The sequence below is a fragment of the Lepus europaeus genome, chromosome 4, assembly GCF_033115175.1.
Source record: "Lepus europaeus isolate LE1 chromosome 4, mLepTim1.pri, whole genome shotgun sequence".
NCBI classification, from domain to species: domain Eukaryota; kingdom Metazoa; phylum Chordata; class Mammalia; order Lagomorpha; family Leporidae; genus Lepus; species Lepus europaeus.
This window is the reverse complement of record NC_084830.1, coordinates 130803517-130824222: the sequence shown is the minus strand read 5'-3', so window position 1 is coordinate 130824222 and position 20706 is coordinate 130803517. Positions and strand designations below refer to the sequence as shown.

The window sequence follows — 20706 nt, the reverse complement described above, 5'->3', positions numbered from 1 at the left end:
AACCTTACTAATCTGTATATACAGAAAGAAACAATTTAACATGTCAATCCATCATTAAATGGTATTGTTTCAAAACGTTAGTAAAATGCGTGAATGAATATGTAAAGAAAAATGTAAAGGACTCCATTAAAATTTTTTTTCTTGTAATGTGTACCTAGCCTGCCAAAAGCTAAATCAGATTATGCACTCATTTATCTTTCACATTACAAATGGTAATTACCATTTAGCTTGGTAAGTGCTTATATTATTATGCTGTTATATTGCTAAGAATGCATTGTTTTCTAGTTTCAGAGCATATGCATTTGGAGGAAGCTAAGAATTCAGACTGAGATAAATAAATTCTAGAAACACTAGATCTGAAATCTGATCTACACTTACCTGAAGTTCATTAGGGAAGGGGAAGTGAGGTGAGGCACAATATGTTCATTTTACAGCACTGATGCAACTGAATTTCCGTGTATTAAGTTCTGTAACTCCAAATACATTTTTAAAAACTAAACAAGCTATCTCAAAGTTACTATTAGATAAAGCATTTCAATACTAGACCAACATAGCATATCCTCATATGGATGTTAGAGATCTAAACATAATATCCTATTTTCATTTAGATTTTCTCTAAATTTACAAGTTTTAAGCAAAAGCCACAAAGAAACATCTTAGTAATGTTATGTTTGCCAAGTATGTCTGAATAATGCCAACGTAAGAGGTGCTCGAGCAAGATCTACATTCTCCAGAAATAAAAACAAAACAAAATAATCAAAATAAAACAATAAAAAAGAAAAGCACATGAATTTGGGATTGAGGTTGGAATAGGAGACAGTTTCAGACCTGGTTTAATCCTGAGAAAGATGGGTCCTGAGAAGTACTAACAGTCATGCTTCTTTTCCTCTTCCCCACTGGAGATTCTAAACACTAAACAGACAATAGAGGGTGGCAGTGCATCAAACAGTATTGCTTACATTGCAACAATGGCCGGCGCAGACAGGCAACACCGAGGCATTAGAGAAAGAACAGGGTAGCCAAATGCCATCCTTCTTCCACCAAGCACTGTAGCTTCTCAGTTTTCCAAATAGGAATCACATGCTCAAGAACATTTCAATTCTGGAGAATACTTAGGTATTTTAATGCCACTATATTGTGTCACTGCCTGAAACAGGGATAGCAATGGTGACATTTGGCTCTTTTATAAACGAAAATGGGGAATTTAGAGCTGTAATCTTTGGTTACCACAATCTGCCCTTCCCCCAAAAAAAAGATTGTATAGGGGAAAAAATCTTCAGTAAGGAAGAGGTAGAAGGCATTTAGTCACCTTAAAATTTATTTTCATAAGCATGCAGGGCTGATTACTGGAAGAGATGAACAAATTCACTAAGATTGGAGTGGCTACTCCTAAGTATCAAATTCAGAACAATTTTCCAAATAAGAAATTTAGCTTTAAAAATTGACCTCAAAAGCCCCCAAAATCTTCCTCCCCGCAATGAATAAAACTCCTGGAACAAGCTGACCAAAAAAAATCCAGTCTCATTTAACTGACATTTTTCCAGCTACAATACAGAAAACACTAAAAGCCAAGTACATAAACAAAACACTAAAATATTCAACAGCAACACTGAGTATCTGAATCGTAAATAAAACACTTCATTTCCACCTCAGGGACTCTCTGAAACTAACAGGCAAAACAGCTCCACAAAAATCCCATTCTTTTTATTACCTGTAAGGAGGATACAGATCCTAAAATGTTTTTCACCACTAGGTAACTAGGACTTCCTAATGAACACAACTACATGATTAACAAGCTATCCTTGAGGTGGGGGGAAAAAAAAAACAAAAACAACAAAAACAACAAAAAAAAACCAACAACAACAAAACCTGAGGTATTTATTATCTAGGCCATCATTTAAATTTAAAGCAAAAATCATGTACTGCACGGTAAACATGCAGAATAGGGATCATATGATGATACAGGGTCTTTTGGGATAAGCAAATGGTTGAGAAATGGCCAAAGATTAGAGTCAAAATGACAAAATTGTCCCCCACCCCAAAGTAAGAGCAGTAATTTTTTCAATTAAATTACCAGGTTTTGACCATGACAATCAAGAACCTGGATACTTCAAATCTCAAAAATGTATCTGGGAATGACAAATCATATGTAGATTAAACATATTTCATTATTTAAAGCTCAATGAAAAAATTTATTTTCCTAAAACTTGATCAACATTAGTAACTCACACATTTACAAATAACAGATTCTAATGGTATTGTCTCCAAGTTGGCATTCATACAGGCAAACACAGGTAAACATTTACAGCTAGACCTAAAGCACCAAACATTCCCTAGAAAGTTTAATGAAACAAATGGGAATCTTCCTTTCAAAAACAAAAGAAAAAAAACAAAAAACAAAAAAGCCCCCAGGTTGTCCTGAAGTTGAGAATTTCTATCAGATCATCAGATTATAACATGTTTAAGTGCACTGCCAATGCTGCCTGTCTGCCCGAGCTCAACATTCAATCAATAAAGAAAGCAATTCACTCATAAAACTAATCATTGAAGAAAAAATTTCAGCACAATTATTTTCTAGCTTCAATCATGCGTCACTAGCTAAAACCCAATCACCCCATAAATTGAACCATTCTCAGAAACCCTCGAGAACACTAGTTTTGTTGTATGAATGTTCATTTCACTTGTCTGTATTTTTCTTTAAAAAGGGGGAGGAAGGGTGGAGAATTCACCCAACTTGACACCCAAATAAGAAACTGTCAACTACTTTTCAAACAAGCCCAAAAGTTATCCTTTTAAATACACAAATTCAAGGACTGAAGAATTCTCAGTATCAATCATGCTCAGTCAGCAAATGTTAACGTCATGGTGACAGATGGGTCAGTGGTTCCCACACTGGCACAAGCACATGTGTTACAAAAACTCACACTTCAGAGCAAAAGGTTAAAATCTGATTTTAAGCATTCAGGAAGAAAAGTACATGGGGTCTTTCACTATTTAAGTGAATCAAAAATAGATACAATTGTTCTTCAGTTAAATAACAGACAATTACAGTTCATTACAAAGACCTTAGAATTTTACATTCCCATATAGATAAGAACTTTGGTTGGGTAAATTGGAGAAAATTTATTTTAAGTTACTAAGTTAATACAGTTAGCTGATTAACCTTCTAGCACAATCTTATAAAGCAATTATCAACAGCAAGTTCAATTTCTATGGCTTTTTAAAGTCTGGAAATTTATCAAAGCAATTCCTGTGGATATCTTACTCTTTGTTCTTTCATGCAAAGAGCATTTGACTAACCTTATTACAGTGACGACCAATACCCATTAGGAAGTTATCTGGCTTAATGTCTCTGTGTATAAAATTCTTTGTATGCACATATTCAATTCTACTGATCATCTGGAAAAAAAAAAAAGAGGGAAGAGGCAACTGAGTTAAGTAATAAAAGAAAGCAACACATTAAGTATTTCAGGATCTCAATTGTTTGGAGTTCACAAAGACAGTGTTAGAAAAAAGTAAATGGAGAGCTGGCGCCACGGCTCACTAGGCTAATCCTCCACCTGCGGTGCTGGCACCCTGGGTTCTAGTCCCAGTCAAGGCCCCGGATTTTGTCCCATTTGCTACTCTTCAGTCCAGCTCTCTGCTGTGGCCCAGGAAGGCAGTGGAGGATGGCCCAAGTGCTTGGGCCCTGCACCCACGTGGGAGACCAGGAAAAAGCACCTGGCTTCTGGCTTCAGATTGGCGCAGCGTGCCGGCCATAGCGGCCATTTGGGGATTGAACCAACGGAAGGAAGACCTTTCTCTCTGTCTCTCTCACTGTCTAGCTATGCCTGTCAAAAAGAGAGAGAGAGAGAGAGAGAAAAGCAAATGGAAAGAACTAAATGCTACATTTATTTCTTCACTGACAAATATCTACACATACGCCTGCAATGTCCTTTGGCTTATCTTTTCCGTATTAAAAATATGAAAGACTTGGCACTTGGAATGTTCAAATTGTTAAGTTTGCACTGCTCAGACCAGCTGCTACTACAAATGAAGTAAAAGTAAAAACTTTCCACCCTCAATCTGTGCCCTGAGGTAGGTAGGTAATCAGTTTAAAAGTCTGGTATTATCCAGCCCTATTTCCATGCTATTCTTACATACATGTACAAATAGCAATTTGGATAAACACAAACTCCTTTGAAGGACTCTCCTATGTGCTGGGGTTTATTTTCTTGTATGCATGTACTCTGTTTTTCTCCATGCTTGTATAATCAGATTCAAAAATTGAATATCCAACAAATCATTCTAACAAGCTTTTCTTAAATTAACTGCTTTGAAATTATGCCAAGTTGAATGGTCTGCATTTGTCTAAAGGTTTATTTACTTATTTTGAGAGAGAGAGAGAGAGCCCGCATGAGCGCTAGACAGACAGATAGATCACCCATCCGCTGGTTCACTCCCCAAATGGCCACAACAGCCAGTACTGGGCCAGGCCAAAGGCTGCAGCTTTATCTGGGTCTCTCACAAGGGTGGTGGGGACCCAAACACTTCAGCCACCTTCTGCTTTTTCTAGGCATTAGGGAGCCGGATTAAAAGTGGAGCAGCTGGGACACAAATGAGCACCCATACCCATATGAAATGCCAGCATTAAAGAAAGCAGCCTTATCCACTAAAACACAATGTAATAGCTACATTCTATGATAGAGATAGTTTCCCTATTATTCCCCTAAACACAGTATGAGGGTACTTTAAAAGTTCATAGGAAACGGAATTAAAAGATGAGTTTATTTTGGTTCAAAAAAATGGAAATCCATGCATACAACTGATCTTCAAAATGTTCATGAAAAATGTGTATCATAAAAAACATGTGCATGGATTTAAACAATTTTTTGCAGCCAGAATAAGCACTGTAGAGCAGTAGGTTAAGCCACTGCTTTACTTCTTCTATTTTTAAAAGTTTATTTATGTATTTTAAAAGACAGAGTTACAGAGAGGCAGAGGCAGAGAAAGAGGTCTTCCATCTGCTGGTTCACCCCCGAGATGGCCCCAACAACCAGAGCTGCGCCCATCTGAAGCCAGGAGCCAGGAGCTTCTTTCAGGTCTCCCATGCAGGTGCAGGAGTCCAAGGACTTGGGCCATCTTCTACTAAGCAGAAGGCCATAGCACAGAGCTGGATTGGAAGTGTAGCAGCTGGGACTCGATGCAGGCACTGGAGGCAGCGGCTTTACCCAATCAGCCACAAGCCAGCCCAGCGCTTTACTTCTGACCCAGCTTCCTGCTAATGTGTCTGGGAAGGCTGTGGAAGACGGCCAAGTACTTGGACCCCTGCCACGCACGTGGGAGACTAGGATGGAGTTCCTGGCTCCTGGCCACAGCATGGGCCAGCCCTGGCCATTGAGGCCACTGGGGGAATGAACTGGCAAGATGCACATCCTCTCCCTGCCACTCTTTCAAATAGGTAAATAAATCTTTACAAAAATTATTTTTTGCAAACGTTTAAAAATTTGTTTACTTGAAAGGCAGAGAGCCAGACAGTGATCTCTCATCTGCTAGTTCAGCTCCCCAAATGTCCAAGATAGCTGGGGCTGGGCCAGGCCAAAGCCAAGTCTCCCTCATGGGTGGCAGGGACCAAACTATTAATGGCTTAGCAAAATGTACATTAGCAGAAAGGTGGAATTAGGCGCAGAGCCAAGATTCGAACCCAGGTCCTCCAATATGGGATGCCAGCATGCCCAAGAGGCATCTTAACTGCTATGCCCCAACATTTATCTTTTATTTTCATTTTCCATCAATTTTTTGAAGTATTCTTACATAATCATTGTTTCTATTTTTTCTATACTGTAAACAATAAATATTGCTGCCAATGTTTCCTTACCTACTGATGCTTTTATTTAATGGGCTATAAATACCACATAATTATAGTGAGAAGGGGTTTCATGAAGGGAATGTGTATTTTTCATTCTGATAATGTCAGACTATCTTTCAAAACAGTCTATAAAATTCTTATTTCCAACAGTAGTATATGAAAGTATTCTTTATCTTTTTTTAAAAATTTTTTTCTTTCTCTATTATAATTAGTTGCTATTTGGTGATAACTTACTTTTTAAAAAAAAATATTTTATTTATCTATTTGAGAGGTAGAGTTACAGTCAGTGAGAGGAAGAGACAGAGACAAAGGTCCTCCTCCCATTGGTTCACTCCCCAGTTGGCCGCAAGGGCAGAAGCTGCGCCAAACCAAAGCCAGGACCCAGGAGTTTTTTCCTGGTCTCCCAAGCGGGTGCAAGGGCCCAAGCACTTGGGCCATCTTCTACTGCTTTCCCAGACCACAGCAGAGAGCTGGATTTGAAGAGGAGCAGCTGGGACTAGAACTGGCGTCCATATGGGATTCCGGCGTCGCAGGCAAAGGATTAACCTACTATGCCACGAGTGCCTGCCCCTCAAAATATTCTTTTTCAAACAAGCAAAGTTACTTTAGCTCTTCCTAAATTTTGCCATTTTGATAGGTAGGTCTATCCTTTTCTTGTCAACTTTTATGAGTTCTCTGTATATCACAGGTAATCTTTCATTTGTTATATAGATTTAAATTTAAAAAAATTCTTTTTTGACTACTTATGGCATCTGTTGTATGTAACTTTTACAATTTTCAAATTATCAAGTATATCTTTGCTGTAAGATACTTACTTAGAAGATATTTTTAAAAATGTAGCACATATCCAAAGATACCAATATTATCTTTCTACCCATATGTTCTTGCTCTTCTCAGTAGTACGTGTCAGGATTCTATTTTTTTATTTGTCCTGATTTCCCCCAGGGCTTTTATTACCTTGGATATACAGATTTTAAATCATCCTTCTCTACCTTGACAAGTATCTTTTGAAGTCAAACTGGCAATCTCTGGCTTAAACTGTTCATACCCTGAAAGTAGTAAATATATATAATGCACAAAATACTAGCTTTAGGTGCAACAGCAACTTATACTTTAAAGGAAGTAAAATAAAATATTTAGGTCACTTAATGTGCCTATGTGTCTTAATTAAGTAATACCCATCATTAAACTGTGACTATTAAATCACTGGAAAAGGTTGAGTAAAGGATAATTAATGGCACAAACTACAGAGTATGACAAGTACTACCTATCATCTACAAAGCAAGACAGCTGTTAACTGCCTCAAAGTAAACATTTCTTTAATCCTCTCCTCCAGAATTACATTCTTTCTCATGTTACCAGTATATCCAACAGAGTCTTAATAACCATATTTTTACACCTTTCTCTTCCACACTCAAAGCCTCTAGAGGACAGGATTAGTTCTTACTCTCTGCACCCACCAGAGTACAGTGGTAAGCCTTCAATACAGGTTCACCATATGAATGCTTGTTACTAAGCCTACAAAATATAAGCTGTAACTCTTTTAATTAGGATTCACTCACAAGTTTGCTAAAATGTATTAAAATATTTTTCAACTTTTAATGCTTGAACTTAAAATGCGTCACAAATTAAACATCATACATAATTTGCGAATATTTGCTTGAGCTATCTAGTAGTTTTTATGTTAAATTAAGAAGCTTGCAAACTATCAGGCGCAGATTACAGGAAATGATCACTACTTTCTAATCTTTTGGATTCACAGAATTTCTAAAACTCTACTGCAAATGCCAGTTCTATTAGTCATCTCATTTTCCTTTATGATATGTGATTTATATTTAGGGAATACCATTCTCTTTAAAGACATTTTTACAAGTACACTGAATCTAACCTGAAGTATTTCCAACATTTTCTTTCCCTTTAAAGGTGACAAATTTTGACCAAATTAAAAATCATAACTTTCTTGATATTTACCTATTATCTTCATGTATTACCTTTTCTCAAGGTTTGTTCCTGAATTCATTTTTTTGAAATCAAAGTAGCCAAGCTTCAGTTGAAAAGCCATTTTACCTACCCTCTAATCAAAGCATGCATCTAATTTATTACATCTCTAAAGACTTCTCAAAGCTTGTTAAATACTACCAATGGCTGAGAAACCATTACCTTAAGAAACATCAATTTGGTCAAAAATTCCTAAATTACTTCAGTACCTTACTGTCCTACAAATTATATAGCTTTTGGGGCCCAGCACCATGTCATAGTGGGTAAAAGCCACTACCTGTGATGCTGGCATCCCATATGAGCACTGTCTGTGTCGCAGCTGCTCCACTTCCAATCCAGCTCCCCACTAATAGCCTGGGAAAAGCAGTGGAAGATGGACCAAGTGTTTTGGCCCCTGTCACCCATGTGGGAGATCGAGATGAAACTCCTGGCCTCAGCCTGGCCTAGCCCTGGCCATTATAGCCATCCAGGGAGTGAACCAGCAAGGAAATATCTCTCTCTGCCTTTCAAATACACAAACACCGTTTTCATAATGACACCACATGTATACACTTTGGTCTTCAAATAAAGTTTACAAGAAAATCTGCCATATTTAACACTAAAACAAGCTCTATACAAAGGAGTAGCTTGAAAACTACTAGTCTACAAATGAGTAATAAACCAATGTAATTCCATTTTTTGTTCTATACCCATAGGAAAACATTGACACATTAGAATGGTTAACTAAAATGAATATAACCAGTGGTATTAAGATCATAATACAGTGAACATTTCACATACCTGGTCAGCCAACATAAGTACAGTTTTCATTGTGAACCTTCTTGAACAGAAATTGAAGAGGTCTTCGAGGCTGGGTCCCAGAAGATCCATGACTAGTACATTGTAGTCTTTTTCCTGCCCATACCACCTAAGAAAACAAAAAAATAGAAAGAAGGAAGAACATCATGAAAAGCTGATTATCACTAAGTATCACCAAATTTAAGAATTCTTATACCCAAAGATGCTTTCCTTTATTTTCAAAAGATGAACCCATTGATTAACCACATTGCCCAACACAAAATAAAGGTAATATTAGTAATTATTTGTCCCTTTTAAAAAACGAGCCACCTTTCCACTTAATTTCAGATCACAAAAAAAAAAAAAAAAAAAAAGTTTTAATACAAACCGATGGCATTTGCTTTTGATAAGATTCACCTTTGGAGCCAATGCTATGGCGTAAGAGGTTAAGCATCTGTCTGAGGCATCAGTATTCCACAGGCACCAGTTCAAGTCCTAGCTGCTCCACTTCTGATATGGCCTGGGAAAGCAATAGAAGATGGCCCAAGTGCTTGAGCCCCTGCAACCACGTGGGAGACCTGGAAGAAGCTCCTGACTAATGGCTCCAGATCAGCACAGCTTCGGCTGATACAGCCATTTAGAGAGTGAACCAGTGGATGGAAGACCTCTCTCTGTCTCTAAGTACGTATCTCAAGTAAATAAGTAAACCTTTAAAAAAAAAACAAAAACAAACAAACAAAAAAAAAAAACCACTTTTATTTATTTGAAAGCCCAAGTTACACACACACACACACACACACATTGGTCTTCCACCTGCCAGTTCACTCCAACTGGCTGCAACAGCCACAGCTGCGCTGAACCAAAGCCAGGAGCTTCCTCCGGGTCTCCCACATGGATGCAGGGGCCCAAGGACTTGGGCCATCTTCTACTGCTTTCCCAGGTCACAGCAGAGAGCTGGATTGCAAGCGGAGCAGCTAGGAGTTGAACCAGTGCCCACATGGGATGCTGGCTCTGCAGGCAGTGACTTTACCCGCTACGCCACAGCGCCGGCCTCAATAAATAAATCTTAAAAAAAAAAAAAAAAATCACTTAAATTTTCCTGTGCTATACTACTATGTGTATAAATCTACATGTCTCTAAAAACTCAACAAATGTCTCTACAAATTTCATTTACCCCAATAAGGACTGGAGTCAATGCAATAAATGATTCATATTTTGATGCCAGTAATTCTGGAAAGGGCACTTTCTTAATAATACTGCACTCCCGGGTCACAGCAGAGAGCTGGCCTGGAAGAGGGGCAACCGGGACAGAATCCGGTGCCCCGACCGGGACTAGAACCCGGTATGCTTGCGCCGCAAGGCAGAGGATTAGCCTATTGAGCCGTGGCGCCGGCCCAAATAAATAAATCTTAAAACATCTGCGTCACAGCATGTTTGCTTGAGAACCATTTCCCAAACATGAGACACAGCTAACTGCCAACAAACAAAATGGCATCTATTTTCACATGGTTCTTTGCAGAAAAAGGCAAGTGGAGAATGTAGTATATGCTTAACCTTCCAGAGGTCTTGTCCCTTAAGAAAAAAAACAGATATGCCAATGTGACAGTGGAAAAATCTGTCTGTCCTTGTTGGACCTAAACCTGTTTATCAAAGATTCCATTCATTTCCCTCTTCTGCTCTTTATTCTCCGTATGAGAATTTATCATTGCTCACTATCATTGAAATAGTTATTGGAACAAATCTCACAATGGTGGGTTTTTTGGTGGAGGTTAGGAATGGGGCAAAACACAAAATTACATGATGGGGCCCACACTGTGCTCTAGTGGGTTAGGCTGCCATCTGTGACAACAGCATCCCACATGGGTGCCGAGGCTCCCTGCTGATGTGCCTGGGAAGGCATAAGAAGATGACCCAGGTTCTTGAGTCTCTGCAAGGGAGAGACCCAGGTGAAGCTCTTTGCTCCTGGCTTTGGCCTGGCCCAGCCCCAGCCACTGCAGTCATTTGGGGAGTGAACCAGCGGATGGAAGATCATTCTCTTTCTTCCCCCTCCCTCCACCACCACCACGGTTCTGCCTTTCAAATAAATCTTAAAAAACAAAAACAAAAAAGGAGCCAGAGTGGTGGTGTGTTATAAAGCCCCCATCTGCAGTGCTGGCATTCCAGTTTGAGTCCCAGGCATTCCACTTCAGATATAGCTCTCTGATAACCTACCTAAGAAAGCAGTGGAGGATGGCCCTGGACCAAGGTAGGAGACCCAGAAGAAGCTCCTGGCTTTGCACTGGCCATTGCAGCTATTTGGGGAGCGAAACAGCAGATGGAAGATCTATGTCCCCGCCCACAGCCCCTAACGCTATCTTTCAAATAAATAAAACATATTCCTGGCATCAGATTGGCTCAGCCCCGCTGCCACTGCAGCCACTTGGGGAGTGAACCAGTGGACGGAATGAATACTGCTCTGTCTCTCCCTCTGTCTATAATGCTGCCTCTCAAATAAACTTTAAAAAAAAAAAAAAAAAAAACCACACATACAAAAAGCAAATGATGAACAAATGATTAAATTGGTCCCATTTTTTTTTTTTTTGAGCAGAGAGGCAGAGAGAGAGAGAGAGAAAGACTGAGATCCTCCATCTGCTGGTTCACTCCCCAGATGGCCACAACAGCTAGAGCTGCACCGGATCCGAAGCCAGGAATCAAGAGCCAGGAGCTTCTTCTGGTCTCCCAATCAGGTGTAGGGGCCCAAGGACTAGGGCCATCTTCTACTGTCTTCCCAGGCAATAGCAGAGAGCTGGATCAAAGTGGAGCAACTGGGACCCAAACCGGCATCCATATGGGATGCCAGCACTGCAGGCGGCGGCTTTACCCACTATGCCACAGCGCTGGTCCCTGTTTCCTTTCTATTTTATTCATTTCTCTTTCCTCTTCCTTTTACCTAACTGCAGAGGCAAACCTGAACTAGAGTTTATCAGGAACTTGCCCATAGAAATGTTCAATACTATTAGGAGTTATAACAGATTTTTAATATAAATGTAATTTATTTAGGTTAAGGAAATGAGAACACCAAATAAAGAGACCTAAGGAGGTGAGAAGACACAAAAAGTCTAACAAACTAAAGGGAAAAGCATAAACTAACAATCAAAAGACCATTATCTCTAGATTTCCAACAAAGGTTCAGAGACATAAAAGTACAATAAACACAAGCAATTCTACAACTGTCCATCTAAGCCCAAATACAAATCTGAAATGTAAAAAGCAGTTTATATTCTCACACAATGGCTATTTTATAAAGCACTCTTTCATTTATTTATTTATTTATTTTAAAGACAGTAACAGATTAACAGAGGGAGAGATCTGCCATCACTGGTTCACTTCCCAAATAGCCGAAACAGTCAGGGCTGGGCCAGGCTGAAGCCAGGAGCCTAGAACTCCACTGGGGTCCTCCCACATGGATAGCAAGCTTTACCCGCAAGCTTCAGCTTCAGTTTCAGGCTAATGCGCACCCTGCAAGGCAGAATGTGACGGTTCAAGCACTTGGGTACCTGCCACCAATGTGGGAGACCCGGATGAAGTTCCTGGCTGCTGGCTTCTGCCTGGCCTAGAACTGTTGCTGCATGTATTTGGGGAGTATATCAGTAAGTGGACAATTTCAGTATCTCTCTCTGCTTTCCAAAGGAAAAAAAAATAATAAGCAGACGCATAAATCAAGCTATTGGCATTTCTATCCTTGATTAATTAAATCAGCATAAGGCATGTTCACTGTTCCCAATCAGCTGGAATATCAACAATTCAAAGGTATTTTTTTTTCCTATGGAGCAACTGTGCAACTCTAAAATAGGACTCTCTGATCTAAAGAGATTGGTACTAAAACTCCCTAAACCTAATAGACAAGTGTTCCTAGCTTTCATACTTTCTTTTGGTCTCAAGGATTATATATAGCTTATTCTCTAAAGCTAACACCTCACACCATCTCCAGCAAAGGTTTCCATATGGACTAACACATCCAGACATTTTTACACAAAGATGAGGAACAAAGAATGATCCTATTCAAACCCTACTGGTTCTTGGTTTCTATCTTCAATTTCATGTTTTCCAGTTCTGAGAAGTTTTCTCTACTCTCAATCCCAACTATCAAAAACTCAGATACCCAAAAAGCTTCCTCATGTAGCCTATATCACATCAATCTCCCATTTCACATAATTTGCACAGGCAGTTGCTATGAATCCACAATTTAACCACCTGACAATACAAAATTCTCACACTGCTACTTTGGTGCTTGTCTACACCTGGCAGGACAGAGCTAACTATTTTGTTTTAAACAGATTTTACAAAACATGAGTAGTGAACAAGCTCTAACCAGATTCTGAGGTCATTTAAGTTTGTAGACATTCTAAAACACACCAAAAACCTCACTCCTATTCTCCACTTTCTGGGTGCCTCATGCAACAAACTTAGGCCTTAGATTTAGACTTTTTTTTTTTTTTTTTTTTTTAATTTTTTGCCAGGCAGAGTTAGATAGTGAGAGAGAGAGAGACAGAGACAGAGTTATAGAGAGTGAGAGAGAGACAGAGAGAAAGGTCTTCCTTCCGTTGGTTCACTTCCCAAATGGCCACCACGGCCAGTGCTGTGCCGATCCGAAGCCAGGAGCCAGGTGCTTCTTCCTGGATTCCCATGCGAGTGCAGGGACCCAAGCACTTGGGCCATCCTCCACTGCCCTCCTGGGCCACAGCAGAGAGCTGGACTGGAAGAGGAGCAACTGGGACTAGGATCCGGCGCCCACATGGGATGCTGGCGCCGCAGGTGGAGGATTAACCAAGTGAGCCACGGCACTGGCCAGATTTAGACATTTCTTTATGTTAAATACAAGATGTATTGCAATAAAATACACTGTGGTAAAGTGATGGGCAGAATGCAGATATTCCTAAAAGACTTTTTTTTTTTTTAAGATTTTATTTATTTATTTGAGAGGTAGAGTTATAGACAGTGAGAGGAGAGACAGAAAGGTCTTCCTTCCGTTGATTCACTCCCCAGATGGCCACAATGGCCAGAGCTGTGCCGACCCAAAGCCAGGAGCCAGGAGCTTCTGACAGGTCTCCAATATGGGTGCAGGGGCCCAAGCACTTGGGCCATCTTGTACTGCTTTTTCAGGCCATAGCAGAGAGCTGGATTAGAAGAGAGGCAGCTAGGACTAGAACCGGTGGCCACATGGGATGCCGGCGTCGCAGGCGGAGGATTAACCTACTGCACAGGCCTCCCCTAAAAGACTTTTAAAAAATTCTCCAGTTTCATTTGTACCTTATTCTTCCCAATAGTGTGAAAACATCCAGAAAACTCGATTAATTTAATGATGAAAGTAAAAAAAAATTGAGATAAAAATGCAACTCAGCGCTTGTATGAGTCCCAGCTGCTCCACTTCCGATTCAGCTCTCTGCTAACGGCCTGTGAAAGCAGTGGAAGATGGTCCAAGTGCTTAGGCCCCTAGACCCACGTGAGAGACCTGGAAGAAGCTCCTGGCTCCTGGCTTCAGATTGCCCCAGCTTTGGCCATTGCAGCCATTTTGGGAGAAAACCAGCGAATGGAAGATCTCTGTGTCTCCCTCTCCCTCTCTCTGTTTGTAACTCTGCCTCCCAAATAAATAAATAAAATCTTTAAAAAGTACCTCAAGACCTCACGATGACATAAAACCATATTCAAACAAAATCTAGTTCAAAAATTAACAAATATACTAAAAGCGCAATTCCAAGTTGACACAGGCAGAGATCAATGAAGCTAACAAAATTGCTAAATGAATTCAGACAAAAGATCAAGGGAAACTAAATTTGTTTAAAGAGAGATTGTGAAAAATGTCTATTGCTAGTGAGAACGTGAAGGATAGATAATACTTTGATAGGGAAGACAGAAAAGGATATACTAGGCAGGGGCAAACACACCATTTTGGATCATGGGCCCCCACAGAAGAATGAATCAGGTGTTAGTTTGAGGTTATACTATAAACTCTTGGATGCAAAGCTACAGAGCTTTATATTCTGTAAATAACTGGGGAGAACTAATAGTAGAGTTTACAGCTGTGACATAATTAAATATTTTAGTACTAGCCTTGGCATCGTATGAAGTTTGGAAATGAGGGAGGGGAAGAGTGATGATATGAGGATCAAGTAGAAGGTGTTATATTATGCAGGTTAGAGCGCCTGCATTCCACAGCATAGTTCCTCAGTTTTAACTCCCAGCTCTCATTCCTGATGCCAGCGTCCTGCAAATGCAGACTATGGGAAACAGCAGTGATCCTAAGTAACTGGTTCTTGTCATCCATGTGGAGACCTAAAGAATGAGTTTCTGGCTCCTGGCTTCCAATCTTACCCACTGTGAGCATTCTGGGAGTTAACCAATAGAAGGATGGGAACTTTTACTCTCAGGTAAATAAAATCACTAAAAAAAAAAAAAAAGAAAGAAGGAAAAAAAGAGAATGGTACATCGTTCTATCTGCTACAATCAATATTTCAACAGCAGAGTACCCTTAACTACAGTGTAATTTCTCTCTTCTCAATTTAAGCATCTGAGCCTCAAAAGTCACCAATCTTTCTGATACTACATTCATTAACTACTTCTAGAAGCTGCAGCAATGTATGAACTTGGATATCAGACACTGTGACCTTTAACTTAACTATCAGGCTACCTACTAACCTCCATGTCATTAATGGCACTCATCATGGAAACAAAACCAAAAACGCAAGACAGGTCCAACTCCATTTTGATTCGTAACTCTTTAGCCCTTCTGAAGATAATTAGATACCAGACTGTGAATTAGTTCTTTGTGATTTTTCTATTAATTCTTCACAAAGTTTTGTGACTCATTCTCCTTAGGCTCCCTTGCCTACATCTACTCCTTCAATTTGTGGCCTTCATTTTACTTTGAATGCAAGATACCTGGAATTTAATGATCTAAACTTAAATTCTTCTGCCACCAAAAAATTTTAAGAGCATCAACCTACCTTCTTCCCTCTTGTGACCTTGGTTAAAGACAATTCAAAATTTAAAAAGCAAGTAACAAAATTTCTACTTACAATCCTCTGGATTAGGTTAATGCAACTGGTTTAAGGAAAACAGCAGATTTATAACTTACAAAAACATCTTTGAAATGATTTGGGATCCAGAGCATCCTTACTAGAGAAGGACATGCAATGCTGCTAATTGATTGCTAGAGGAAACTGGAGAATCACGTTTAACAGAAAGAACACTGTAGAGTATAAGTAACTAGAACCATAAATACAAAGATAAGACTGATTTTTTTTTCCATTCTGACAATTGATTAGGCATGAACTGAAAACAGAGTCATAGTTTTAGAAGTGAGTATGGCTACCCAAATAATTCTGAAAATATGAAGATTTCAAAACATTTTAGATAATAACCCAATCTTTTATAATACTGAACTTTTCCCAGAGTTGCTCAACCTCTTCTAACTGGATGATTCCATCCCTACCCCTGCCTTAATAATCTTATAACCCTAGGGAGGGCACTAACAAGCATGCAAGTAATTTAAAATGTAACAGGATTAGGAAGGAAAAAGAAAATAAATACCAGAGAAATCAATCCTGCATCAAACATATTTAGTCACAATGATCAAGAAACTGTCAAAACAAGTTTAATGTGGGGGTAAGTAAGAGGAGGGGAGTTGGAATAACTCATTGTACACTAAAACTTAAATCTTTCTGGTACCACAGATCTTCCTTCTGGTAAGTCTATTGAAGCCTATATAACCCTTCTTAGAATAATGTCTTAAATGCATAAAATAAAACACACAGCATTATAAAGGAAATCACGGACAGTGAATTCAGCTACTGCTACCATATGACTACTTTAAAGATTTATTTATCTGAAAGAGTTACACAGAGAGAGGAGAGGCAGAAAGAGAGAGAGGAAAGAGAGAGACAGAGGTGTCTGTCATCCACTGGTTCACTCCCCAAGTGGTGGCAACGGCCGGAGCTGCGCTGATCCGAAGCCAGGAACCAAGAGTTTCTTTCAGGTCTCCTAAGCGGGTACAGAGGCCAAAGACTTGGGCCATCTTCTACTGCTTTCCCAGGCCATAGCAGAGAGCTGGATTGGAAGTGGAGCAGCCAGAACTCGAACCAGCGCCCATATGGGATGTTAGCACTGCAGGTGGCAGCTTTACCCCTCCATGCCACAGCACAGGCCCCATACAACTACATAAAAAAAAAAATTCTGGGCTGGCGCTGAGGTGTAGTAAGTAAGCCACTGCCTGCAGTGGGGACATCCTACATAGGTCCCAGCTGCTCCATTTCCTATCCAGCTCTCTGCCATGGCCTGGGAAAGCAGAAGATGGCCTCAAGTGCTTAGGCCCCTGTATCCCCGTAGAAGACCTGGAAGAAACCTGGCTTCAGATCGGCTCAGCTCTGGCCATTGCAGCCATTTGGGAAGTCAACCAGCAGATGGAGGACCTCTCTCTCTCTTTGCCTCTCAAATAAATAAATCTTAAAAAAAAAAAAAAAATCCCGAGAGAGGGCATTGTGGTACAGCAGGTTAACGCCAAATCCCATATTATTGTGCCTGGGATTCAGTCCCACCTCTACCTCTGCTTCTGATCCTACTAATGTGCCTGGAGGCAGATAAGGGTCCCTGCTACCCATGTGGGAGACCCAGATGCAATTCCTGATTGCTAGCTTCAGCCTAGCCTAGTTGTGGCTGCGTTGGGCTTTTGGGAGTGACCCAGCAGATGGAAGATCTCGTTCTCTCCCTGAGTCTCTCCTTCCAAATAAATATGAGTAACAAACAAAAAATTTATTTTCAGATACAGTAATATTTATGTTCTCTTTATTCTTTTTGAAGAGAGAGACAGTGAAAGGCATACTCTTTTACTGATATACTCCCCAAATGCCTGCAATAGCAACAGACAGGCCAGGCAGAAGCCAGGAACCTAGAACTCCATCCAGGATGGCAGGAACCCAAGTAGCTGGGTCATTATCTGCTAGCCCTTTTTCAAGAGCATTAGCAAGAAACATATATGCAAATATACTTCTCTACTGGGAAACAAAAAGTGAGTGTACAATACTCATTACAAAAGCCACAGCAGAGAGCTGGACTGGAAGAGGAGCAACTGGGACAGAATCCAGCGCCCAACTGGGACTAGAACCCAGGGTGCTGGCGCCGCAGGCGGAGGATTAGCCAAGTGAGCTGCGGCGCCAGCCTCAAATCTTATTCTAATAGGCATACGTATCAGTGGTTGCATAGGACCAACTGCTAATGGATTTCAATTTTTTTTTCTGGAATAAAAATATCCTAAAATTGTATTAAGGTATTATTTTAGAGCAATGGCAATACAACTGATCAGGGGGCCGGCACCGTGGCTCACTTGGTTAATCCTCCACCTGCGGCGCCGGCATCCCATATGGGCGCTGGGTTCTAGTCCCAGTTGCTCCTCTTCCAGTCCAGCTCTCTGCTGTGGCCCAGGAGCGCAGTGGAGGATGGCCCAAGTGCTTGGGCCCCTGAACCCGCATGGGAGACCAGGAAGAAGCACCTGGCTCCTGGCGGCCATTTGGGGAGTGAACCAATGGAAGGAAGACCTTTTTCTCTGTCTCTCTCTAACTCTGTCAAATGAATAAATTTAAAAAAACACAACAATTTGATCAAATCCTTTTTTTTTTTTTTGGCAAGCAGAGTTGGACAGTGAGAAAAAGAGAGAGAGAGAGAGAGAGAGAGAAAGAGAAAGGTCTTCCTTCCATTGGTTCACTCCCCAAATGGCTGCTACAGCCGGCACGCTGCGACGATCAAAAGCCAGGAGCCAGGCGCTTCCTCCTGGTCTCCCATGTGGGTGCAGGCAAGCACTTGGGCCATCCTCCACTGCCTTCCCAGGCCACAGCAGAGAGCTGGACTAGAAGTGGAGCAACCAGGACAGAAACCAGCACCCCAACCGGTACTAGAACCCGGGGTGCTGGCACCGCAGGCGGAGGATTAGCCAAGTGAGCTGCGGCGCCAGCCTTGAATCTTATTCTAATAGGCATATGTATCAGTGGTTGCATAGGGCCAACTGCTAATGGATTTCAGGTTTTTTTTGTGGAATAAAAATATCCTAAAATTGTATTAAGGTATTATTTTAGAGCAATGGCAATACAACTCTGTACACTTGCTAATCCTCCGCCTTGCAGCGCCGGCACACAGGGTTCTAGTCCCGGTCGGGGCACCGATCCTGTCCCGGTTGCCCCTCTTCCAGGCCAGCTCTCTGCTGTGGCCAGGGAGTGCAGTGGAGGATGGCCCAAGTGCTTGGGCCCTGCACCCGCATGGGAGACCAAGAGAAGAACCTGGCTCCTGCCATCGAAACAGCGCGGTGCGCCGGCCGCAGCGCGCCTACCGCGGCGGCCATTGGAGGGTGAACCAATGGCAAAGAAGACCTTTCTCTCTGTCTCCCTCTACTGTCCACTCTGCCTGTCAAAAATAAAATAAAAAATAAATAAAAAATAAATAAAAAAGGTTTCTTAAAAAAGTTAGCATTTGGAGTAAGTTTTGAAAGATGCCTGACATCGTCTACCTCAGAAAAACCACTACCACTATCAGAACATGTCTTCATGTTCTGATGCAGACTTCTTAGGCCACCAAAGATTAGAGATGGGACCTGAGCACCCCCTTGACTTGCACTCTCTGCTCTGCTTTAACAAAAACCAGGAGGAAAAGAAAGCATGTAAAGATAAGGTGGCAGGCCTATTATAGGCTGCTCCGTACAGTGATTTGCCATCAAGGAGACCCAGCAGGCCAGTCCACTGCAGTGGCTTTTGATGTGGAAAGCCTGGGCTTCAGCAGAAGTCAGCTTATGAAAAGCCCTGCAGCTCTGCCAGCCAAGAGCTGGAACGCTGGAAATGGAACTGCCCTGGAGTCGAAGGACTTCAGGTTAGAGCCACAGACCTTGCTGGTGCCAACCTGAAAAGCTCTTCACTGGGCCCAGCTTCCAAGGTGACCACTGCTGCCGAGGGGACAGCCAAGTAGAGTCAGTAACATTGCAGGGAGAACTGTAAATTTCCTGTTAGAGATGCCACCTGCCTTTACCTGCCAGCTCTCCTCCCAGGCCAGCTAGGTAATGGAAATCAACAGCGTGCCTTCCCAAGGAGGTTCACATCTCCCTTATGATGTACCCCACCCACCAGATTATCATCAAGCCCCATCTGTCAGGTTCTATTTGCCTCTCAATCAGAACACTTAGTTGTGGCTTAAATAGCACCTTTCTTAGGTCCTCTAATAATGACCCTGTCCTTTTGTTCCAGACCCTATCTAGCCCATCTGGTGCCTGATTCCTTTATAGTCATAGCCTCTACTCTAACATCAATGGCTCTACTCCTGACCCATGTGTATCGATGGTCCTCTCCTGCACTTAATGTTGTATGATTATTCAGAATTTCTCTACAAACCCCTCTACTTGCAAAAGTTGAGTGGCCTTTCTCCCAGTCTTGGTTGGAATCAGCTTTAAGCCATGTCCATCAAACAATCCTCACAAGGGTCCAGAGACCACCCCCTCATTTTCTCTCCTCTATGAAATCCTCTCATTGGTTGCTATTCTCACCCTGTCTCTTATACTACAGTGTCTGTTTAAGTGTTTACAGCAGATGATAATGGAACGAACCAAGGCCTTTAGCAACCAGGTAGTCAACCAAATGCTGCTACAGGGATATACTTGGCTCCCCACCGAGAAGACAGCGGCTTGAGACATTGCCCCATGCCAGTGAAGAGTATCTCATCGCCCAGTGTCAGTAGGAAGTAGCTCTAAAGACAGATCATCTTCCCTCTACCCCTCTTGGACTTTTGGGGTTAAAGTGATCCCATACAGCTCCTGCTTTATTAAAAACAAAAGAGGAGAATGTTGGGAAAATGGCGCAGTTTTATCTATGGCACGATCTACACCCTGACACCATCCTAGGCTTTAGCCCCTGTCGCCACTGCTGGAAGCCAGGTGACCACATGGCCTAACCACCGGTGTCAAGCTCCACCCTCATCCTAATAGGATTCACTGCTCCTACTTTCCTGCCCACCCCCCCCCCCCCCGTGAAGTTTTAAAAGGACCTATTCCTGAACACGTGTCTCTTCCTCTCTTG

General features: G+C 41.4%; 1 protein-coding gene across 4 annotated transcripts in view; it reads right to left on the bottom strand.

Annotated features, from left to right (window-relative positions):
• Window positions 1-20706, bottom strand: part of CSNK1A1 (casein kinase 1 alpha 1) — a 55520-nt gene that overhangs the window by 21004 nt on the left and 13810 nt on the right. For 3 of the 4 annotated variants that reach the window (XM_062188869.1, XM_062188871.1, XM_062188870.1), the window contains exons 3-5: window positions 8627-8753; window positions 3301-3399; window positions 829-912 (exon numbers count right to left, since the gene is read on the bottom strand). In XM_062188869.1, the coding sequence (XP_062044853.1) occupies window positions 829-912; window positions 3301-3399; window positions 8627-8753 (310 nt within the window). The remainder of the gene's footprint in view (window positions 1-828; window positions 913-3300; window positions 3400-8626; window positions 8754-20706) is intronic. The other variant, XM_062188872.1, reaches the window with a different exon arrangement.